General features: G+C 42.9%; 1 protein-coding gene across 2 annotated transcripts in view; it reads right to left on the reverse strand.

Moving 5' to 3' along the window:
* Positions 1-26,356, reverse strand: part of SNX2 (sorting nexin 2) — a 298,179-nt gene that overhangs the window by 135,225 nt on the left and 136,598 nt on the right. For both annotated transcript variants that reach the window (XM_069226951.1, XM_069226942.1), the window contains one exon: positions 22,259-22,422. In XM_069226951.1, coding sequence (XP_069083052.1) covers positions 22,259-22,422 — 164 coding nt within the window. The remainder of the gene's footprint in view (positions 1-22,258; positions 22,423-26,356) is intronic.

Below are 26,356 nucleotides of genomic sequence, written 5' to 3' on the forward strand. Positions count from 1 at the left end.
TCACAAAAAAAGAAGAAATTTAAAAAAAAGTAAAAATTGCAGCTGAGGCCAGTGTGGAGAGAACTAACGAGTGCATTGGAAAATAAGCAAAACCCTGCAGATTTACAAAAGCATTTAACATGATGAAGCATATCAATACTTCAGTGTCAAGAGATAACTGTTCCAACTGGCAACACAAGAAAAAATGTTTAATGAAAACTGTGTGGTCCCAAAGACCGAATTAATGGGAATAAGCAAGGATATACTATCAAATAACAAGACAATTAGTATGTTTGCAGAGTAGTCAGCAGGTTATGCTCTGGCAACTGGCATATGGAGTAATGTGCAGGTGACTAATCAGAATCCTTAAAAGGCCCATTCAGCTTCCACGATTCTGTGGTCAGCAAATAGGGTACCATTAAAATGAGCGATAGTAAGATTGCTTATTTGCAGTGCCTAGAATCAGTAGAAGTGAGGTAAGGAATAATATGCAGAGAAAAACATGACAAAAGTTTATTACGTAGTGTATTACATGTTATAAGGTTCCTAATAAGATAATAGGACTGCATATTAACAGAACTTTAGAATGTGCTTTCATTCAGAAAACCCTAGCAACACAGCATTTCTAAAACCTAGAGATCTGGGGAATCCAAGATACTGGGGCCGGCAGGATTCCCAACATGCTGTTATACAAAGAATGCCCTGCATATGTCAAAACTATGTATAAAACTCCACATTTCCTCTATTTACATAGTGGATGGTTGCAATATTTGGGCCTGGGGGGCCCGCCTACACCCAGAAAAACCATACCAACCATCTGCATTTCTGAAATTGAGACCCAGGAGAATCGAGAGTGGGTTGGCCTGCATGGATGCCAACATACTTTCTTTCTAAGAATGGCATGCAAACACCAAATCAATGGACAAAAATGCAATTTTGCTCACAATTATGTGAAAAGTGTCTCTGGCACTTCCAGTCAATGGCAAAAATCATACCATTCCATACCCTAGTAAAATGATAACTCACATGTGTGAGTGGGCATAACATGTGTGACAGGAACAAACCAAACTATAAACGCTTGAAGACTACATTGACACAATGACGACTTCACAGGGTCCAGGTTTTGCTCTGTAAAACAGGCCTATCATATGTTGGGTACTACCGCCGTAAGGTAGCCACACTTTGACATTTATAGGGCATTCTGGGTAAGCAAAAGTGTGGTATCCAAGCTTGCCATACCATACAGGAATGTCCCAGATGTCTAGTTAAAAAAAATGCCTGGGGGCTAATAGATTTCTCTAGGTACCAGCTGATCCCAGGCCATCAGACCTACACTAGACTCAGATGACCTTGCCAAGTACTGGCCTCTCACTCACCTACTATTAATCTGTAAGATCATCAAAAACATAGTCTATGCTCAACCTTAAGATCACATCAGTGTAACCATCTCCTGAACGTACTGATCATACAAGCATGGAGGCTACTACCTTACACATTGTAGGTGACACTCTTCTGACCAGAGATGATGTTCCCTGCCTCCTGATACTGCAGGACCTCTCAGCAGCCTCAGATAGTCTACTATTTCACCTGCATTCTCTTGAATGGGATTCACTGTCAATACTTACCACTGGTTCTCCTCCTACCTTTACAAACCAACACCAGACCATTAACATGAGCACTTCCATGTCCGAACAAAATCTCTATCACCTGGCAAGTCCCATAAGGCTTCATACTTTCTTTCCCTGGTCATCTTCAACCTCTGCATGGAGTCCCATCGATTTCTACTCACAGATTAAGAGCACCAAAATTCATGACCATGCCGACAATACAAAACTCTACGTGATAGTCTCCTCTTCTCCAGACATGCAGCACCCCAAACAATGCCTGCATCTCATCCAGACTTGGATGGCCTGGGCCTACCTGAAGCTAAACCCCCACCAAGATCAGAATTTCAGTTATTCTCTGAGAACAATAAGCAAGAAATAGTACAAACAGAGCATGAACCTTGATGGCTTTGAACCTCAACTTTCACTGAATGCCAAGCCACTTGACTTCATTTTGGACAACCAACCTAATCCTCAAGGAACTTAATACCAAAATGAAAAAGACTGCCTGCAGCCAGCTCTCTCTTCTAAAGAAATGTAAAATGTTTTCTACCAGAAAGAAACTTCCAAACTTCTCTTCTAGCCCACAAACTGTTGTATCTGGATAGTTGTAACGCCCAGCTTAATGGCCTCCCCAGCTTCACAATGACCCCCCTTCAAAGGGAATCATAAGTGCCACAGCACAAAACATTCAAGTTTTCATGAAATATGATCAGCCCCATTCCGATGGAACTTCACTTGCTCCCCTTGCCAGTTCTCACCATTTTTAAAAGTAGCTGCATTACTTACAAAGCCATCACAACCAGTACTGTTTCATATCCTACAGACAAGCTCACCATCTCTGTGGCCCTCAGCAAACCTGCATCTAGGATACCATCAGAATGGAGACAATTCATAAATAAGACAAAAAAGGCAGGGAGCCTTTTTATCTATACATCTGAAATCTGGAACAAAATGCACGTGTCCATCAGGACTGCCCTATCACTGCAGGAAAGTGTTGAAAGTGCACCTATATAAATACCACAACATCACAATGCGGTAATAATACACGTCTGCTCCCAAAAATCAGATCCCTCATCTATCAGTCAGGGCTAGGTTAGCACTATACAAATAGCGCATACAAACAATACAGCAGCCACCTCTCAATGGAATGTGGGAAGAAAACGTTTTTTTTTTTTTTTTTTTTTTTTTTAGGAACCGTTAGGGTATTTTTAGGGTATTCAGGGGAGGGACACGGTTCAAATCAAACCAGAACATCATGGAATTCCATGCCTCACACTGTATGTTCAAGAAAGCACAGGAACCTTTGGTTCCAAGGGTGTCAGTTGACTTGGCTTTAAGTACTGCTGCAACTCCCCATTGATAGTAAGAGGACATTGGGTAATTTTAGGCATAGTTTTGTAATTTGCAATGCGTTGTGGGCAAGAAAACTGTGGTATCTGAACAAGCCACACCAACAGGCACTCCTGCAGTGTCTATTAAAAAAAAAATGTCTTGGGTTGGCAGGTTACCTTTGGTGCCTGCCGCCATCAAGTCAAAATACCCAAATACAGGAGTCAAAATACCCATCCTACAAATCAATGCATGTCAGTTACTGTTTACTCAGGTTCTTATCCCAGGGTTATAGAAGGTAGTAAATCAGTATTTAGTCCATCGTGCTTCCTTCAGCACAACCTCAGCAGTTCATTTCAATTGCAGATGGTGGGCCTTTGGTATTTGTTAGCAGCTTCATCCCTGGATGGTCTGGCAGCACTCAACGGCCTCTGGTACCACTACATGATAACTTCTAGCACCTGTAACCCAGTTCTGGTGCAACCCGTACACTCGTCATGGTAGCTGCAGCTCCCGGCCAATGCGCATATCAAGGAAGTTGCAGCCCACCTCAGGCCAGTGCGCACAGTCAGACAGCTGCAGCCGAACCTGGGCCAGTACATACAGAGAGGAAGGTGCATCCCTGACCTGGGTCAGTGTTTTTCTGGGGAACAGCAGAGAAACTGGGAGAGACTCTGCAAAGTGGTCTAATCTAGGCATCGCTCTCTCAGGAAGTCCACTTTCTCTGGGTGCACATCGGACCCGAAGCATACTGAGCTTCTCCTCCTGGACAGTTTCTCCTCTTGCAGGGCCAGATGGACTGCCTCCCTGTCTCGAAAGGCAGACTACTAGGCACTGCTCAGACCCATAGTTCCTCCAGCAGCAAATGCAGACTTAGGTGATTTCCTTTCACCTCCAGAGACTAGTTGTCCTGCAGACAACCAGCCCTGCTCACACAGTCACCTGAGTACTCTGGAGAGCACTTGCTTGGGAATAAAGAACTTGAAACTTAAAGTGGGTAGTTTAGATCACACTTGTGCGTACATTTTCCAACTCAGGAATGTGGATATGGGTTGGTCTCTGTCAAATGCCATTTCCTGGCTTCTCCTCAGACACAGCCTGTTTGCAACGTGGTGGCTTCCCCAACACATGATTCTGGCTCCAAGCAGTAGCATCCTCAACAACAGAACAATGAATTGTGAAATCTCTGCAACTGGTTGTCATTAGTTTTCCTGAAGCAGAAATCAGGACAAGGACTGGTCCGGTTTAGAAACTACCTTACTCTGAAGAACAGAAAACGTGGTCCTATCTCTCACCCTACCATCTGTCCAATGCAGTGCTAAGGAACGACTAGCCAGTAGCCCTTTGCTGAAAAGGTCCTTGTTGAATTTCTAGGGGAAGGCCCACCTCTATTATTTACATTTAGACTCTGTGGGGAAGCTGTACCCATTCTTAATCTTATTACATGCTAAACTAAGGTCATTTATAATGGATCCCCACTGGTCCTAGTATTCAGACTTTCACCACACAGAGTCCTACTACTGCACATGTGCTACATGCATACTACCCACACAGCCAGGATGTTGGTGCAAGGTTGCGGATTTTCATTTGCCATTGGAGCTTTACACGCGAGTAGCCAGTCTGGTGGATAACAGACCTGGTCAACTCTATGAGACCGCAAACGTGGTACGCTGCATTCAGTGCTAAACTCAGGACATTGCCAGAAGTCCTGTGCCCATTCTGAGTGCCGGCTTGGTGCGCCCTCCAGGTCAGAGGACAGGTCCTGGACCTCGCATTGTCAGGGAGAGGCTTAGGCCTCTGTGCACATGCTAAATTATTGTGATACCAATGCAAAAAATTAAAGTCAGGATACCAAATAAATATGCAATCGGGCACTTAGGGCAGGGGTAGACATACCCCTGTACACCACACAAGGCACATTTCCATGTCAACAGGCACACTCATACATGTGGAATACCACTTTCATATGGAGTAGTGTGGGAATGCAGAATCCTACACCTTTCATTATCATCCATTGAATTTCGATACATTTTTGGCTTTCAATTGTAAGACAGCATGGAAAAAAAAGAACTAATTTTGTCAAACGCCACCTTACTCACAGGATATTATTGGTAACCCCAAATTGAGAGCGGTATAAGTAACCCCTATCTCTTAACTCAGATTCTTGGGTACACTTTAAAAATGCAAATATTTCCTCCAAAACCTTACCTTACCGATGGAGGTTGAAGGGCAATGAAAAAATATTATAAGCAGCATCACATTTGATGACTCAGAGTATGACATTTTTGGACATCGGACATACAAGGTATACCAGTAAAACTAGCAGATTCCGAAGGACTTAACAGTACATTACTGTTGTAGATAGTCTATCAGGGTAAAGAAATACAAATGAAAACACTATCACCCATTTCTTTCCCCCCCCTTACTTAAATTAATTATTTTTTATTTATTTTAACAATTATTATTGTTTTGGAATACCATGGCTGATTTACACAAATGACCCTTAAAGAGTTTTGCCTATTTTTCCGAAATGTTTAGCTTTCTAGATTCACCCATGGGGTTCATACATTTTTAAAATTAAAATATGGAGAAAATGCAAAAACAGAAAATACTGATCACCACTTAGTAAATTGCAGACACTGCACAACAAACCTTTTGCTGATGCCATTTCTAGAAAAAACACCAGTTCCTGCGCAGCACTTCCCCCCTATTAAATGAAACACCCTGAATTGTGGCCAATTTCTTTCTTCATTTCAGGTAATACCACAAACATTGGGTACCTTTACAGTCCCTACATGTGGGGATAAAATATATAATTTGCATGGACATCTTTTGTCAACAAAAGTTATGAAGGATCAAGTGGGACCCATTTCAATTAATAATAATTTAAAAAGTACTCAATGACAGGAGAGAAACGTCCTATCAGTGAAATGATTATGGCTAAGGGCCTGGAGGCCTCGTCAGTTATGGCTAAGCACAGGCCCCAGATGTAGACATACCCAAAACATGGGAAAGAAACTGAAATGGTCAATGTTTCAGAAAGATGATGACATTGAGTTGCTTTGCAGCTGGACATTTTCACAAGACTAAAATTCCATTTAATACAGAATACACTCTATTCACAACCTGCTAACTAGTTAGAGGCAAGAAGAATATTTATTAATTAGTTTATTGATTACAATTTGAGAATCCACCATAGATTGGAATGTCAACCTTTATATTCTGAAAGCTTTGTAGACGTTTGTTCTCATTCATAACATATTATATATGCTGTTATGGGTTTGAAGGCGGTCCCTAATGTTATAAAGCAGAAGAAATTGTTTTGCTTAGAAGTAGACTGTTTGATACTTCACCACAACAACAACTGTATGCGAGTCCAAAGTAAAAGGAGGACATTTTCAAGGCTGAGCAAGAGGTCCACATTGTGCCTGCTGATGTTCATCCCCTAGAACAGTGGCTTTGTAACCTTTTGTATTCTGTGGACCCCCACTTTATCATTACTGCAACTGGATCATTACTGGAATCCAGGGAACCCCCACTGAGTCATCACTGGTTGCCTGGGGACCCAGGCCTAAACATTGTTGATGACTTGATCCGCAAAACAATAGGCAAAAAATACAGAAACAAGCCTTCCATCAAACATATACACAAATGATAACACATTTTATTTAATTTGCAAACAAACATAAAAAAAATAATTTATTAGGAAGGTTGGAGCTTTTCTAAATTCAACTAAAGCCACACATCGTTTGTACTATATTCTGCTTGATGCACCTGTACTGCTCCCACTAATCAATCTGGGGATGTTAATTTAATTTTTAGCCTCAAATTTCAAAATCCTTGCATTTACAGCAAGTTATACCATTTTCAATTATGCATTTAGCCACTTTATTTCTATGTACTTTATTAATCTGTTAATATTATTTAGTTTTCGAAGCAGTTACAGACCCCCTGGGGAAGCTTCGCAGACCCCCAGGGGTCCCCGGCTCAGAGATTTGGAACCGCTTGTCTACAGTAATGAATTTAGTCTGGCTGTCCAAAGTCTGGCTGTTTAAAGGTCCTACTACAGCGAGCTTCTTTACTTTTGTTCTCATGCCACAGCACCAGTGGGGAAACCGTCAATAGCATTTAAACATCAATCTTAGCTATTACATTTTTCTACACAGAGAAAAATCTTACACAAAATGTTGCCAAAAGTACACTTTTCATTATGGTCCTAAGAATTGTGTGCTCATGTTTTGAATAGATGAAAGATAAAGAAGGACAAGAGCTATCCAGCATGTCAAACAGAAACAGAAAGTAATCAACTCCATAAACTATTATGGTGGCCTCTTTCATTATGATTTAATGAGTTTTTGGATACATAACTAATCAAGGCAAAACCTGAAACCGCATTTAGTTTCATTAGTGCTCAGAGGGCATAGATCAGCCCACAGAGCTTCGATCAAAGTGGTAGAGGTACCACTGTACAAGGATCCTGCTTGGAGCTTGCCACAGAAAGGTGATTCCCAAGCAGCGATCCACCCATTAGGCAGCAGGGATTTGTCTATAAGGGGGTGGGTGGGAGGAGGGGTTCGGAGAAGCTTCCCCACTGAGCATGGAAAAGTGCCCCCAACCCCCCCCCCCAAAAAATATATCTTTCTGCCGCCAACAGGGAGAGAGAATTGTAGTTTAACCCTAAAAAACCACCCCCCTGGTGGTCAAAATGCCAACTAATCACCTTTGAAGTAAATAAAAAACAAAATGGGGGAGTGGACGGCCCACCCAGGCATTGGAATGTGCTCCCAAGTCCCCCACTGGACACCAGTCTTTCTGCCACCCCCAGGGGTAGTCTAAGGGCGTTTACCATGGAAAATTTTAAAAAGGGCACGTGGGCCACACAGACATCATCTCTTTCCAAGCCTGATAATAGTCCCTGCAGTCATTTTATCCCACTCCCAGAAGGGACCTGCAAGCCCATGAGACACTAACAAATATGTCATAAAAAAGAAGGGGTGGAGAGAATCCATCCCAGGCATCAGGCCGTGTCCCCACCCATAATGGGTCTCAGCTAACAGGCTCAGTGCCATACAAGTGAGGTACTGTATTTATTGAGAAGTGTAGAAATGCTAGATGATAGGAACCTTGTAGATCCCGGAAGTTTCCTTAAGCAAAATGTGAGGAAACTGTGAAATTTTAGCCAAAGTTTTAGCTCTTAAGGGCATTCTCTGAAAAAAAACTTAGTAGGAAGTACACAAGGGGAAAGAGGAATAAGCTGTGTATCTGGGGGGAGCCAAGCCCCAGCAACAAGAGGAGACTGAGGGCGGGGTCAGGCCTTCTCTGACGCGCTAATAGGGCGGCCCGCCCTGCCGCCCCGTGGGAAAGAGGAACAAGCTGTGTATCCGGGGGGAGCCAAGCCCCGGCAACGAAAGGAGACTGAGGGCGGGGTCAGGCCTTCTCTGACGCGCTAATAGCGCGGCCTGCCCTGCCGCCCCGTGGGAAAGAGGAACAAGCTGTGTATCCGGGGGGACCCAAGCCCCGGCAACGAAAGGAGACTGAGGGCAGGGTCAGGCCTTCTCGGACGCGCTAATAGCGCGGCCTGCCCCGACGCCTCGCGGGAAAGAGGAACAAGCTGTGTATCGGGGGGGAGCAAAGCCACGGCAACGAGAGGAGACTGAGGGCGGGGTCAGGCCTTCTCTGACGCGATTATAGCACGGCCTGCCCTCCTGCCTCGCGGGCTGCGTCCGGGCCAAGGGCAGGCCCGTCCTTCGGCCGTCATCGCCTGGACGAGGCTGGGCTGGCCCACCCCCTAAAATCTCGGCTTATCGAGAAGGAAAGAGTGGGACCAGGTGTGTGCTTGGCATTTTAGGAAGGAGTCTTGGTTGGTTTGTTCCTCGGTGGCCGTTTGGATAGGTGTTTTTTAGTATGGGCCAACTATAGTTTATAAGCATTACGTTAAACGTTGGAACTTGGTGACGAACCAGAGTGAATTGTGATGTCTGGTGGCCCCTGATTCCTGAATTCAAGTTTTAAACTTTTACATTATTCATATAATCTAACAGGTCTCATAGTATATACCAAGCCTCACTTTGTATAGACTGAGCTCTCTGCATTGTGTATAAACAGGAGTCGCAATTAGTAAGAAGTGTTCTAGAGTAGCAATAATTGAGCTCTTGAGCGCATGATTGAAAGCCAGAAATGGGCAAGTGGAAGCAATTAAGCGCAAATGACACATCTCTTGATAAGGATCACACATCAATACTAAAATATATTTCAGGAGCAATGGGGGCTATTGATAAGCAGATTACAAACGTTGAGGAAAGGATATTAACCCAGAGGGGCCCTTCAGAAGCCTCATTCCCACACAAAAATTCTCTACCCATAGAACCAGTCCTCCTACATCGTCCAAATGTAATAGAAAGTAGGGACCAGGATAAGGGCCCAAATGGATGTATCCAACACTTAAACGAGTCTATATAAGTGGCTGAAGACTCCTCACCACCACCTAAACGTATTAGGAAACCCAGAGTATCTCAAAGGGGAGGTGCCTCAAGCTTCGAGATAGCCGAAACCTGTGATCAGGGTAATAACGGAACCCAAATTTCTGGACAGACTCAAATTAACACTGTTAACACAAAACCCTATCAGAAGACAATCGGAATTACAGCAAAGGCAAAAGTTAACACTTTAGATACTATTACAGCTTTGGAACATATAGTCAAAACATATTTTGATATACTGATAAAGCACTTAACTCAAGTGGAGAGAAACGTGGAGTCAATTCTTAATCTAGTGAAGGCACGAACTCCAGATTAAACTCTCATAACTCCTCAAACTAGTGGTGCAATTGATTTAAACTTATGCTCGGTTACAGAGCAACAATTTTTGTCAACTACATCCATAGTTAACCAGTGCCACACAGAACCTCGCACATATGTAGATTGTACTAGTAGTGTACACCAAGCACATGCAAACATAAATGGTTTGGAGATACATAAAACACCTAATTTCCCTGGGTTATAACACTATTACCAAGAGATACCTTACATTTGCCTCCTGCTTTGACCCCTAATGGAGTGGTTCTTGCAAATGTTCCCACCAGATCTAGTGAAAAACGGGAAATATGGACGGCACTGAGAAATAAATCTTTGAATTGGATAGGAACCCCGCTTGAAACCTGGCATGACTGGTACACTATTTGAAGATATAAAAAATTAACAGGAGACTGTGTGGTACTCTCGTTTAAAACCCCCAAATTGGTAGAAGATATTCTGAGAGATATAAGTCCACAACAGGTACTTAATCATGGCATCTCACTACTTCCTCTAGGCTATTTTTATCAAGGTAATAGTGTAGGAGGCTGGCCTGGCTTGTAGTGGGTACCAAAGGTACTTACACCTTGTGCCAGGTCCAGTTATCCCTTATTAGTAGAATAGAGGTGTTTCTAGCAGCTTAGGCTGATAGAAGGTAGCTATGGCAAAGTAGCTTAGGCTTAACTAGGAGACATGCAAATCTCCTACTATACCACTTATATCATATGCACAATATCATATGAAAACACAATACACAGAGTTACTAAAAATAAAGGTACTTTATTTTTATGACAATATGCCACAGGTATCTCAGTGAGTACCCTCAGTAAGAAGGTAAGTAATATACACAAGTTATATGTACACAAACCAAAAATAGCTAGGTAAGAGTCAGAAAAGTAATGCAAACAGTGTAGAATTACAATAGGTTGCAATAGGCAAGCATAGGTATAGGGGCAACACAAACCATATCCTCCAAAAGTGGAATACGAATCACGAATGGACCCCAGACCTATGGGAGTTTGTAGAGGGTCGCTGGGACTGTAAGAAAACAGTCAGGGTGTCCAAGATACCACACCCCAAGACCCTGTAAAGTACACCTACTACCCCAAGAGAGCACAATAGTCGTGCTAGGGGGATTCTGCAAGAACAACAAACACCAGCAGTCACTGACAAAGGATTTCCGGACCTGAGGACCTGCAAGGCAAGGGGACCAAGTCCAATAGTCACAACAGTGTCCGGAGGAGGGGGGCAGGAGTCCAGGAAACCCCGGATGAAGGTGCAAGGAAGCTGCCTCCAGATGGAAGAAGCTTGGAATTCTGCAAGCAAGAAGAGGACTAGGAACTTCTCCTTTGGAAGAAAGATGTCCCACGTCGCGATGAAGCTTGCAGAGGAGTTCCCACGCAGAAATACCACCAACAAGCCTTGCTAGCTGCAAGGGTCGCAGTAGAGGTTTTTGGGTGCTGCTGAGGACCAGGAAGGACCAGGATGTCGCCTTTTGGAGGAGGAGACAGAGGGGGCACTCAGAAACTCAGAGAGCCCTCTCAGAAGCAGGCAGCACCCGCAGAAGTACACCAACAGGCACTTAGAAGATTAGTGAACCAGAGTCCACGCGAAGTTACAAAAGAGGGTCCCACGATGTCGGAGGCCAACTCAGAGGGTTGTGCACTGCAGGACAGAGTGTTGGGGACCCAGGCTAGGCTGTGCACGAAGGAAATCCTGGAAGAGTGCACAGGAGCCAGAGCAGCTGCAAATCACGCAGTACACAGGTTTGCAGTCTAGCGTGGGGAGGCAAGGACTTACCTCCACCAAACTTGGACTGAAGAGTCACTGGACTGTGGGAGTCACTTGGACAGAGTTGCTGTGTTCCAGGGACCACGCTCGTCAGGATGAGAGGGGACCCAGAGGACCAGTGATGTAGTCTTTTGGTGCCTGCGTTAGCAGGGGGAAGATTCCGTCGACCCACGGGAGATTTCTTCAGAGCTTCTGGTGCAGGGTGAAGGCAGGCTACCTCCAGAGCATGCACCACCTGGAAACAGTCAAGAAAGCCCGCAGGATTAGGCGCTACAATGTTGCTGGTAGGCGTCTTGCTACTTTGTTGCAGTTTTGCAGGCGTCCTGGAGCAGTCAGCGGTCGATCCGTGGTAGAAGGCGAAGAGGGAGATGCAGAGGAACTCTGGTGAGCTCTTGCATTCGTTATCTGAAGAATTTCCCAAAGCAGAGACCCTAAATAGCTAGAAAAGGAGGTTTGGCTACCAAGGAAGGAGGATTGGCTACCAAGAGAGGTAAGAGCCTATCAGAAGGAGCCTCTGACGTCACCTGCTGGCACTGGCCACTCAGAGCAGTCCAGTGTGTCCCCAACACCTCTGTTTCCAAGATGGCAGAGGTCTGGGACACACTGGAGGAGCTCTGGGCACCTCCCCTGGGAGGTACTGGTCAGGGGAGTTGTCACTCCCCTTTCCTTTGTCCAGTTTCGCGCCAGAGCAGGGCTGGGGGATCCCTGAACCGGTGTAGACTGGCTTATGCAGAGATGGGCACCATCTGGGCCCATCAAAGCATTTCCAGAGGCTGAGGGAGGCTACTCCTCTCCAGCCCTTCACACCTATTTCCAAAGGGAGAGGGTGTAACACCCTCTCTCAGAGGAAATCCTTTGTTCTGCCTTCCTGGGCCAAGGCTGCCTGGACCCCAGGGGGGCAGAAACATGTCTGAGGGGTTGGCAGCAGCAGCTGCAGTGGAGACCCCGGAAAGGCAGTTTGGCAGTACCCGGGTTCTGTGCTAGAGACCCGGGGGATCATGGAATTGTCCCTCCAATACCAGAATGGTATTGGGATGACAATTCCATGATCTTAGACATGTTACATGGCCATGTTCGGAGTTACCATTGTGACGCTATACATAGGTAGTGACCTATGTATAGTGCACACGTGTAATGGTGTCCCCGCACTCACAAAGTCCGGGGAATTTGCCCTGAACAATGTGGGGGCACCTTGGCTAGTGCCACGGTGTCCAACACACTAAGTAACTTGGCACCCAACCTTCACCAGGTGAAGGTTAGACATATAGGTGACTTATAAGTTACTTATGTGCAGTGATAAATGGCTGTGAAATAACGTGGATGTTATTTCACGCAGGCTGAAGTGGCAGGCCTGTGTAAGAATTGTCAGAGCTCCCTATGGGTGGCAAAAGAAATGCTGCAGCCCATAGGGATCTCCTGGAACCCCAATACCCTGGGTACCTCAGTACCATATACAAGGGAATTATATGGGTGTACCAGTATGCCAATGTGAATTGGTAAATTTAGTCACTATCCTGTAGTGACAAATTTGGAAAGCAGAGAGAGCATAAACACTGAGGTTCTGGTTAGCAGAGCCTCAGTGATACAGTTAGGTACCACACAGGGAACACATACTATGAGCACTGGGGCCCTGCCTGGCAGGGTCCCAGTGACACAAGGACTAAAACAACATACAGTGAAATATGGGGGTAACATGCCAGGCAAGAAGGTACTTTCCTACACATAGGAGTCACGATCAACCAGAAAAAAGAGATCTTATTTCCGCAAAGTAGAATTGAGAGGAATTATTCTGTCTCTACTAAGAACAGATTCCAAGTCCTCCCTTTGGAGGAAGTGGATTGACTGTTGGTTGATCATGTTGCTGATAGGAGGAGATCTATCCCTATGAAACCTGCATGCGATCCATTAAACAATAAAAATGGCCAAACGGGGAGCGATGGGGAGATACCTAAGGTAAAAAAAATAAAAGAACAGCAAAACTTCACAGCTGAAGTGTTAGAAGGAGGAGGCTCTGCCCATTTGACTACCCAAATATCCACCTCTTGCAGGGAGGATGAGACTATAATATCTACAGCGATCAAGAAGGAAGGGAACACTGCTTTAGATGTCCAGGGTTCGGGACTAATCACAGCAGGTGTAAAATTTCTGTTCTGGAACGTGGCAGGTCTTCGCAGTAAAATCGAAAATGATGATTGCCTAGGTTTTATTGGATCATTTCCCTGTGTGTGCCTTCAAAAGACCTGGTGTATAGATCCTATACATATAAATGGATATAGGACACGTCATACTCCCACGACTCCTTCTGTACATGGTAGGCCGAAGGTGAGGTGGTATACCTATATTTCTAATAACAAGCTTGATTCAATAAAGTTGATCAGCCTAACCTCAAACATTTTTTATTAGCTGATTTTATGTGAACTAAAAAAATATACTGCAGCTAGTTGTTGTTATTGTTTTTATAATAATGCTTCTCCACACAAAATCCTACACATAATTAGACAATTACAGGATGAGCTGGAATGCGTATGTAATTCAACGCAGAAAGAGATCTTGATTTTATGGGGAAGCGATTTTAATATACATTTATGTACAAAACTAGCTAAGAAAGCCTGTTGCCTGTATGCAGGAGGAAATGATGATCAATTCCATTTTAGTCATAATCCCTACGGTAGTATATTGAACAACACTATGTTTAAATTTGACCTATTACTTTCAAATGGTTTACATGATAGCAAATTACAGATCAAACCCACTTTTAATGGCAGATGTGCAAATACAACAATAGACTTTATTTTAACATCTAATAATTTTGCCTATAGCACATCTGAGTACCAAATTCATGACATTGCGCTCAGCGATCACTATCCTCATAGCATACATCTCGCACTGCCTTTAGTTAAAAAGAAATATAAGGGAATTATAGATAACGTTGCCAACATAGAATTGGGCGTAAGAAATAGATATTTCCTACGATGGTCTCAGATTGAACCGATAGGTTTCATGAAACAGTTGTTGAGTGATTATGCTAAAGAGGTTGAGACCTGCCTCACTGATAATATAAGACCACAGCAATGTATTAGAGCTTTCACTGCAATCACAATGGGAATTAAAAAGTCACTCACTGTAAATGTGGAAATGTCTGGGCCCCGGAAAAGAAAAGGGTGATTTGATACTGAATGTATACAGGCCCATAAAAAACTGAAAAAGACCCATAAAAGACTGAAACAAACAAGAATGAGATCTCTATTCTTAGATATGAGTATAAGAAGGCCGTAAAAAAATAGGAAAAAACTCCTAAAATAAGCAGCTTGGATTACTCTGTATGAAGCAAGTCTCCAAAATAATAATGCCCCATTTTGGAAGGTTGTAAATTCTCCGTTGTTGGCAGAAAGTATACCATCAAGTATTGAAATAGCCATCACGGAGGAGGAATGGATTGCCCATTTCTCTGAAATATATTGTTAAAAAAAAAAAATCAGATACAGAAGATCAGAGTTGACTTTCAGCCCATTAATCCATCATTTAGTCTAAATGAGGTCATTGATGCTATAAACGCTAGTAAGAGTGGAAAAGCGCCAGGCCCAGATGGAGTCCCAGTTGATGTTTACAAGTTTAATACCGCCCTGTGGGCTCCTTTATTGACACAAGTTTTGCGAGCATGCTGCGCCACAGGTTTTATTCCTACCTGGGAGGAGTCTATTATACTTCCAATATTTAAAAAAGGTGATAGTCAAAACCCTGCATGTTATAGACCAATTTCACTTCTTGACACTCTCGCAAAGATTGCAGGGCGTATCATCCTGAATAGACTACAGGAGTGGGCGTAAGTCAATAAAATCTTAAATGACTTGCAATACGGTTTTCGGTCAGGGATAGGGACGGTGGAACAGGCCCTGAATTTAGATATTCTTGATTGGCAAATAAATGAAGGCCAAGAGAGGAAAACCTATATCTTGTTTTTGTAGATTTGACCTCGGCGTTCGACTGTGTAATCCGTAGCAAACTATGGCCTATCTTGTTGCAATTGGGGGTAGATTAAACAATAGTTCATTTTATCAGGGAACTACATTCCAGAAGTAGAGCAAGGGTACGTTTCAGGACACAGGGGAAATGTACCACTACCTTTGCCATAAACCAAGGGGTACGACAAGGCTGTGTTTTAGCGCCTTTTCTGTTTTCTCTCTATATAAAGAAACTAGAGTCTCTATTAGCTACAGAATGTAAAGATCTACCACAAATAGGTTGTCGACCGATCCCAGTTCTCATGTATGCTGTTCTAATGGCACGAACCCCAGTAGCCTTGCAGCGCCTTCTGGCAACTTTCGCTAATTATATGGAAGAATTAGGCCTTAAAATCAATCGTTGTGAAACATACATGATGAAATGTGGTATAAAGTCTCTCAAAAAATGCCCTGTTGCAATAAAGGGAGGGAAAATAGATGTCATGAAAACATTTTCATACCTAAGAATCCTGTTTGATAATAAAGGCACTTGGTCGCAAGCAATTAGTTCTAGGAAACTACATTTTACAAAAACCATCATGGCTATAAAAAAGGTTCTCTAAAAGAGTAGGGAGGATCACTCCAAAAGATATGATGATAATATACAGTGTGAAATGTGTTTCTGTTGCATTGTACGGGGCAGGCTTATGGGGATACAAAAAATGCAATGCTTTGCAGATAGCAGAAAACTACTTTTTAAAGGCACTCTTAAGGTTTCCAAAACCTACTTCAACATTTGTGTGTCATTCAGACATGGGGGCCACATATATTACAGACTTAATAAGAATACAACCAGTACTACTTCGGCATAAAGTCCGGACTTCAGAATTTGCGAGTTTGAACAGGGCGAACATAGCAGATTCCCAATCACTAAGCTACTCCTCGCAAATCCCGTGGCTGGAGTATATAAAAAATTTCTTTATGGACCTGGGTCATCCGGATTATTATTTTACCCCAGGAAAAATGGAAACACTGTCTAGGAAAGATCTGAAAAAGGTTTGTCTCACCCACCTGGCCGATTTGAGGTGGGCCACTGAAGCGAAAAACCCCAGTGTGATGAGGAATCATTTGCTGCAGCTAACGGATGGTATGGAACCATATTTGCAGTATGTCTTGAATCCGAAGCCCCATTTTGTTCTCACTCACTTAAGACTAGAGACATTCCATCGACTAGTCAGCTTTCCTGTAATTAATGACTGGAGCCCAGAACTGGAGAATTGTCCCTGTGATTCAGTGTTGACACAAAGTACAATTCACACAGTATTGTTTTGTACATTATATACTAAACAGAGGAAATATTTTGTGATACCACTTCTAAATACATCAGTGTTGTGCGGCTTTTTTGTATTTGTTAACTTTGCCATCAGGCCAAATCTGTAATGGTCTTGCAGTTTATTTGTGTGCAGTCCTGAAGGCAAGAAAGGGTTTTTAGATAAATTTGGAGATGTCCTCTCTTCTATAATGACTTTTGTAATGTTACGAGGTCTCCCTGTCTAACAAAATATCTGAGAATATGTACTTTATGCTGCTCTTTTGAATAATTGATGTCAGTTTTTACACTAAATTTTTATGATACAAGATTTATCTTTTTAACAAGATTTTATGAGCATATGTTCCATTTTTTATTAATTGATGCTAATTGGACTACTTGTGATATAATGTACTACATTTTTATGTGCTTTTATGGTTGTTGATAAACAATCAAATAAAGTATTACTATACTATCCACAAGTCACACCACCCTGGCCTTTGTTTGGTGTTCAGTTTTCACAAACGCCTGGGTTTTTAGGTTTTTCTGGGTGACAGCAGACCCCGGGACGCAAATACCACAGATACTCACAATGCCAAAATGGATAACTTTACAAGGTGAAATTGTGATGTCTTTAAGTTATGTCTGTGTTTAGACATTCAACAAACACTATACATACCTGCGACCAGAAGGGCCTGACAGACGTAACCGTGTATTACTTTTAAAATATTGAACACTGGGTGGAAAATAAATTCAGATTATACGTTAGTCGCCTATTTATATTTTTGAATATTTAATTTCATTGGCTGTTTCTATTGATAATTATTTTGTATGTGAAAACCATGAGGCATCTAAACAAATAACCTCTTGCTGAATTTGAATTTTGTCTAGTTCTCCGAAATGTATAGCTTTCAGGGCTCACACTTAGGTTTCACCCCTGTTTCCACCACACCTTCAAGAAGGAAGAAACGAAAACGAGCAACTAGCAAGATCAGTCCTCTAAGTGACCTTGGCAGAGAAAAGGTTGATAAAAGCAGCTGTGAAGAACTGGATGTGCTTATATTCAGTTTTTAACCAATTGCAGCAATAAACCATATCTGTACACAGTCTCATTCAAAGATGTCAAGATCCTGATTACCAAAACATGCCTTAAAAAACCTGCTGAGGCACAAACCTAGTGAACTCATCCAGTCACCTGGCAACATGCCCCAAGTATTATGCTTCTGTCTTGTTTAAGCTTTTAATACTTTGGTTCACCCACTAAACAGACACAGGAGGGAGAGGGGCCAGGGAGCAAATCAGAAAAACAGTCTTTCACCGTCTGTTGTAACGAGCAAATAGAAACATTTTCCTAGGTTCCGTTATTTTATTATGGCTGTCATTGAATCAGGAATCACAAACTGACGTACGAGAAGAAATGATTTGGCAGAATCATAATCCTCCTATTTAGGCTTTGCTTCTTATGCAACACTAATTGTGCCCTATAAACCCAGCAGAGATGTTCGCCCTCACTAATATCAAAACCCAAGTTTGGAAAATAAAGAAGGCCTCTTTGGACAGCCTTTCCTCAAAAAACTGAATAAAACTGCCACAGCCTCCCTCAATAATAGTCAACTTTTAGTCCTACAGATTTATCTTGGACTGTCTAAGCAGGGAGCGCTCTTGCAGGCCCATCAGGCCCATCCTGTCTCCAAGGCTCACAAAGGAGTCAACCCCCAAGAAGACCAGGACAGTTTAAATTCCAGGACCAGGTCAAATTCTGCACCTTCTTCCACTCCACAGGGGAACAGGCAGAGCACGAGGGGCCTTAAGGAGTGCGGCTAACACCCCAGGAGAAGGTACAGGTATGAGTTATCCTTTCTTCTCATCTAAGAGTTGAGGTAAGAGTAACGAGCTCTTGGTGAAATGGTAGCAGCCAACAAAAGATGTGCAGGTTTAGGAAAGCATGGTGAGGTTCCACTTCAAGTTCTACCATACCCCAAGATAACCACTGTCAAGGCTCTTAAGGTTTTCACAAGAACCATGTGCTATGATGGACACATAGTTTGTGGATTTGGAGGCCAAGGAAGCGATCGAGAGATTGAGGTCATCCACTTTCTGAGGTATATCCCATGGCATAATGAATGTGATTTGCAGACATTTCACTGCATATCAGTGCTTTCTCCAGTTTTGTGCAACTAGATCTTCGTGTTCACGGCCCTGCCTTCTGGCTTTTCATTGGCCCTGTGAAGCCTCACAAAGCTCCCAAGGTCAGATGTGGAGTTTCTCAGGGCTAGGCACCTCAGGGTGATTATTTACCTGAACAAAATATTTCTGTTGGACAAAGTGGAGGACCAGCTTTACTCTCATTTTGTATTGATGGTGAACCTCCTAGGCTTCGTGATCAGCAAGGCCAGATTTTAATCAAAGCCAAGTCATCATCTTTCTGCATTTCATATTCTGATCAGCATCAGCAAGCTTTCATTTTCTGAGGAGCTAGATAGTGGACATAAAAAGGGAAACTGTGGAGGTCAGTTCACTCGGACAAGATATCATTCCACAATGTTGTTCAGTTGGAAGGCCATCTCTTGACATCCATTCAGGTGATCTTCCTGGGCCCATTACTCTATCAATTCCTGCAGCGATTCAAGGAGACACACCTTTGGAGCGGCCTTTGGTATTCAGATCTAGTTTTTCTCCTGCAAGAAGCTAGGAGGGAACTCCAATATGGCTTGACCATATGGCAGCCCAGAACAGGAGGGCAATTTTTGGACACCACCAGTACTCCATTATAGAGTGAGAAGCCAGCATATCTGGTTGGTTGTTAAAGAATTGTCTACAGTAAGAAGATGATCAGAGGAAGATCCTGAACTGCATATCAACTACCTCAAGCTGCTAGTGGGATAATGTGCAGTGAAATGACTGCTGAAGGACTCTGTTACATGTTGTGCACTGTTGTAAATGAACAATATCTCAGAGGTCATTCAGAATAAAATACTAACCAGCTGGTGGAGGATTTTTGGCACTTTTGCCTAAGCAAGAATACTTTGGTAGCAACGGAGCATCTTGTCGGGATGACCATTGTTAGGGCTGACTGGAATTCCCAATATCGGGGGGATTTCTGCAACTTCAAGTTGGAATTCATTAATTTTCTGTAGGCTGAGGACCAGATGGGGCCTTTCGAGACAGACTACTGTGTTTCCCTCCCGACTCACCTGCTAAGAGAGGTACTTCAGTTGGCATTTAGGGCCCTGGCAAAGGATTCTTTCCTCCAAGAGTGGAGAAGGAAATGCAATTATGCATGCTTCCTGTTTCTAATATTGGTTCGAACGATGACCTCTGCTTGGACACAAGAGACACAGGTGGTCCTGGTGACAACTCTTTTGAGAGTTCAATCTTGGTTTCTGATTTCGATGGGACTTTCATTGGATTTTCTGACCCTTCTTCCCCACAATGTGAACATCCTAAGGGACTGGCGTGGCCAATCACACCAGCTGGTTCTGGAGGGCTCCCTCTGCCTGACTGTAGTGGCTTTCACAAGCCATTGGTCGATCTGAGGTCTTTCAGGACAGGTTGAAGAACGTAACCAGGACTAAGCAGGCAGTACCAGTTGGCAGTGCAAATCCAACTAGGAGAGATGGTCTTGTTGGTGTCTGGAAATTAGTCTGGATCACGTGGAGGGGCTGGCTTTTTCACACAGCTAATTACCTACTAGAGAAAAGCCTGGCCTACTGATTGGTAAACACCACTCAGCTGGACTTTTACCCAAGGATGTTCTTACAGTGGGACAACAAAACTCTGATTTGCAAACTTTTGAGGGGAATTCGGTTATCCAAGACACAGAAGTCCAAGTACTCCATACTTTGAGATGTCAACTTGGTGCTCAACCTCTTTTTGTCTTGGGTGTCTAAGGCGGCCCCTACAAGGAAGGAGTTGCCAGCAAAGCAGGCAATGCTACTTTGTCTAATTTCTGGCAAGTGAGTGTCCTATGTTAGGGCCCTCAATTTGTCAGGTAAAGTGTCTAACTAAATGAGGTAACTCTTATGCTTGCCAAGCAGACCAAGACAAAGACCAGGTTACTTTCTATTCATCATTGCTGGATTTTCCAAAATTCTGCTTGGTACTTTGTTTTACAGCATACAAGACTATGATGGAACAGTTCCGACCTGTAGGCATCGGTCAGCTCCTGATCCCTATTAGGAAACCATTCGGGCGCAGTTTCCACTCTGCGCTGGGTAAGGTGGGTTATGTCAGAGAGAGGTATTGATACTTCTAGATTTCAGGCCCATTTGACCAGGAGAGCCATGGCCTCCAAGGTGTTTGTGCTGGAAGGTCACCTTGAGGACAACATGAATGATGCCAACAGGTCAGTATAATCTACTTTCAGGAAGTTTTACTTTAAGTCAGTGGGAAATGTTGCTTTGCTGGTGGTGAGTAACCTTTGAATCAGCATGATCTTCACCTCCAGTCCTGACATACAATGAAAGATTTCCTAGCATTTGATATGGAAAGTGTGGATTCTATTAAGAATCTGGAGAAGAAGATTGTCCCCGTGTACTTGAGACTCCCACCCTTCCAGAGTAGTAAGGTACACATATTTCTATTTTGAAGGAACATATTTTGAAGGTATAATTTTATTGTTGTAAACTGTCTGTCTTGCATGAAATGCTCTGGTTATTAATATGTTTTCATTTGTTTCTAATGGGCGTTGTTGCCTAAATAAGGGCAGATTCCAAACAAGAGTGCAGTTGGCAAGACAAACCTTGGCAGGCTGCATGAAGAAAAGAAGAGGAAGAAGAAAAGGGAGTTCTGGTTATGGGGAAACACAAGACTCCTGCTTGGTGAGGGATGATGTGGACTCTCAGGTATTTAGTAGAACAAATGGATTTGATTACACCATGCTATGGATGTGTTTTAGAAAAGATTTCATTTTAAAGAGTTTTTGTATTGGCTGGAGTATGAAAGACTGAAGAGAAATTAAACACATCCTCACCATTGTGTCCCTCCTAGAAACAAATCTGTCAGGCATGAAAGCCAGGAAATTTTACATTTCATAATCTTGGACATAGAGGACAGAATTGGCAAAGCATTCAGTGACCACCATGAGACAGCAACTACAGTATATGTAAGCTACTTAACTTTAGTATGGACAACTGAATTCCTTCTTCACGATTTGACAGATGAAAGAAAGAGCAATGGGGTGGATATTTAACAACGTATGCCCTATTTGGGAAGTTGCTTCTCTATATATACGAAGCATATCTAAGCACTGCTTTGTTTGCCAGTTTGGAGGACATGATTCCTCAATGGCAATAAATTATCACCTGGAGTTTGAATAGATGATTTTTTTTTTTTACTGTAAGCAATGTGCACACATTTAATTATTAGCATTTAATTTGGGTGCATACTCTAATGATTTAATGGAATGTCTGCAAAATAAATACAATACATTTGACTGACATGTTCCATTCTGTACTTATTCAATTTTACAGTGCCATGTATATAACATTTAACAGCAAAATGCTCTGGTACCTCATCCCTGGATCGATCGTATATCATAGGTGCAGATATACTTTTGACTTCCATTCTGGGTGTCACCAGGGGAGTGGGTGTTACTGGAGTGACTGCGGGGCTTTGTCCTGGTGAGAGTATTGGTTCTCTTTCTGGACTGTCCAAAGACACTTCTTCAGTGGCTTCTGAAAACAAATTAATCAGTTTTATTAAACACAAAGCATGTAGAAGCATTAACATAAACATGTTCTTTTTTGTAAAAGGGCCCACAGTATTCTCATTACAAATTCACTCCAAGCCATATGCAGCAGATCTGAGGGTTGTTACACAGGTTATTGGACACATGACTACCCAACACAAGTAGATTTATGAAGCACTCTGTCCTGTGGACAAGTAGATAACTTATTAAATTCCACACCTCTGAGTATTACATCTAGTGAAATACTATGAGGACATGAACATGAAGGATGAGGAGCTGAAGGAAAAGAAACACAAAAAGAGATCAAAAAGAAAGTGCTGATGAAGCAGTTTACCCCCAGATTAGAAGAAGGGGTGGCCAAGGAAGCGGATGTAGAGATAAAGGAGGACAGCATGGATCGCAGTCAGACCATCTCAAGGATAGGGTGGCAGCACAATATCAACCAGCAGTAGCAGACAGGGCTACAGTCTTCATATCCATGTTACAACTGAAGAGGTACAGACCACTGAACATGCAACTGCCATAAGCCTCCCAGGCAGAGAGGGAAGGGAAGTAATAGAGGGGGAGGGACACAAATAGAGCAGACGAGCAGAGGCAGCCATACACAGCAAGCAGCTTTTGGACAGAGTCTCAACTATTTTAACAATAGGGCACAGCGAACACAGATTATGCAAGCTGACTAGGATTATCAAGCTTTTGATGATGTGAGCTATGTACAGCACAACCACTCCCCCTAGGGCTGCCCAAGAGGATGAGTTCAGCGGACTGTTGTCCCAGTGACAATGTGGGACTGTACAGGTAGAGGGCACACCTGTAAAATTTCTCCTTGATACAGGGGCTACCAACTCCTCCCTTACAAACGATACACTCCCACAGGTTACACTCTCAGGAAAGAATAAACTATCTGTGGGATTCACCGATGTCTTAGTATTCAGCCCAAGTCTGCCCTCTTAAAAGATAACATAGGGCCCATTAATGATAAGCACTTTTTTGATGACTGATAAATGTGCATATAACCTACTTAGTTTGGATTTATTGAAGAAATTAAGGGCAACGATAAAATGTATTCTGGATGGAGTATATTTGTAAACAGATGGAAGATCGCAGCTTTTGGAATACATGGGCACTGTTAAATCAGGACTGCAGATGATACCAGTGGCACTACTTCAAGCAACTGATGACAGAGTTTGGGCAAAGCATAAGAATGATGTAGAAAAAATGCATATCAACCCTGTGAGGATTAATACAGTTGCCAAGAATACCCCAGTATAAGCCTTTGCCAGAAGAATTGCATGGCCTACAAGGCATAGTAAGTGACTTGTTAAAGGAGGGCAAAGTCAAGGAAATACCTAGTAGCCCCTGCAATAGCCCCATACTCCCTTTTCTTAAGAAGCATGGGATAAAACAAAGCCTGACTCTTGGATGTTCATTGTTGATCTGCGCAAAATTAATAAAATGATGGTACAACAGTTTCCTGTAGTGCCCAACACTGTGAACATATTGTCTATATTACCTCTGAATAAGGGTCTCTTTTTAGTGATTGACTTGAAAGATGCATAATTTTCTATTCCCCTGCATGACAATAGCATGTATCTGTTCTCATTCTCTAAAGCAAGACATTCTTTTTGTTTCACATAATTTCCTCAGGGCTATATAAAAAGATGGTTGAATTACAATCAGGACCTTAAGAAAGAGCTAGACAATTTCCAGCTATCGCCAAATTCTGTGTTGATTTAATACACAGATTCACTATTAGCCAGTGAATCTGAGGAACAATGTGCCACAGATAATGTTAACCTCCTAGCTGCACATATGCACAAAGTATCTTCAGATAAAATTCAGTTTGTTCAACAAGGGGTTTCCTATCTAGGATACCTCTTGTTGAAAGTGCGTAGACACCTGGATCCAGAGCACATTAAAACCATTCTACAGATACCACCACCTAAGATTCAGAAAGAGGTGAGTGCCTTTTTGGGCATGGCAGTCTACTGTTGCCATTAGATCTCAAATTGTTCTTTACTGGCTAAGCTGTTACTGGCTCTTACCTACAAGGACATACCTGAAGCATTGCTTTGGACAGCAAACCATAAACATAGCTTTCTTGTCATTTGGCAAGCTTTCTGCATATCTCCTGCTGTTGGGCTGCCTGACTATTCTAAAGACTTTCACTTTTTCTTTCATGAGTTAGACAGGTGTACTCTTGAGGTAATCACCCAGCAGCAGGTTGATTATAAAGGTCCATGTGTATATTTCTCTGCTACACTTAATGTAGTAGCTAAGGCATTGCCAATCCTGTGCGAGAGCCGCATCTGCCCTGTCACTCCAGCAGGCAGAATCATTAGTAATGGGACACACATTGCACCTCGATGTACCACATTCAGTGGAGCTGATTTTGAACAAACAAGACCAGGACACCTGACAAACATACATCTGACACACTAAGAAGTGTGTCTGTTCAGCCCTCATGTTACAAATAAACAGATGCAATGTCTTGAACCCTGCAACATTACTACCTCATGAGGGGGATAACAAAGCTGCTTGATGGTCATGATTGCATTCTATAGAATGGAGGAATAGACAAAGGGAAGAATAGATATGCAGGACGCACCACTTGATGATGCTCAATGGGAACTAGGGTTGGGTGGTTCATATCTTATGTCTTAGAATAGATGATGGCACAATATCTGCGACATATGCAGCTACAACATTACACAATGCACTTGAAAGTTGTAGAATAATGGAACAATCAGCACAAACTGTAGAAATAATTGCACCTACTACAGCATGTGAAATGCAGTAGGTAGGATTGTCAACATCTACGCAGACAGCCGGTTTGTATTTAGAGCTGCAAGCAACTTCGGGAGGCTATGGAAGTGTTGCGTATGGTTCTCGTTATGCTAAATGAGACTGCTGGATTTGGGCGGCAGCACCAACAGGCTGTGGGGAACTGATTCCAACTCCACACCGAGTGACAACTGTTAGCCTAACCCTCTCGGCCAGCTAGCAGTAACTCACCTGCACCTAAAAAGTGGCGGTGATTTGTGGCAGCCATGCGCATGACATTCTGATTTCTCAGAGAAATCGTGGTGCAATAGATCTCATCCCTTTCTCCCAGTTGCATTCATCTCACATACGGAAAGACAAACAGATGCAAAATTGGTTCAATGTATTTTACTGATTCAACGGCATTGTGGATAAAATGGCATGTAATGCAATGATTAGGATGCTACAACACAATAACAGCAATGCAGTGACAAAGTGAAATATAACAGAAGTCCCACCACAGTGTCAGAATGCTAAGTGTCAGGATCCCTACCTACGCCACTTAGGATACTACTAGAGCACAGCGGTGTTAGCCCTAACCAGCCCATCAGGATCCCTAAGAAAACACCATCCTCCATACCTGAAAATGGTAGCAGTGAGAGGGCTGTTGGTCTACTGAGTTCTCTCTCATTTCAAGTCGTCAAGTCTCAGCAGACAGCTGCAATGAAGCGACAGCATGCAGTGGTAATTTTCTAGCTGGAACTCTTCCTCTAACGTATAAGTGGCTGAGGGATGTTTTATAATAAAAGAGCTGGTGTTTTGAGAAACCTGCCCTAACCTAAGAATATATAGGTTTCTCGTGAAGTGACAAAGATAGCGGTGTTCCACTTTGTACTGACAAGATTATCAAGTATAGCCTTGAGCAGTGTACAGAACGAGAATGTCATACCAAAGAATGAAAAAAGTTATTGTGCTAAACGTGTATGAGATAACAAAAAATAAAACATCACTGCAGAATGAAGCTTCTGCTCAGAAAATAAAATAAATAGTTACTAGACTAAAGGGCACAAGCTGCAGGCCTGTGGCTAAAACAGCATGCCCATAAAGCACTAAAATAACCGCACGGAAGAAGGAGAGGGGTTTCATTAATGATAACA

The sequence above is a fragment of the Pleurodeles waltl genome, chromosome 1_1 (assembly GCF_031143425.1).
Source record: "Pleurodeles waltl isolate 20211129_DDA chromosome 1_1, aPleWal1.hap1.20221129, whole genome shotgun sequence".
NCBI lineage: Eukaryota > Metazoa > Chordata > Amphibia > Caudata > Salamandridae > Pleurodeles > Pleurodeles waltl.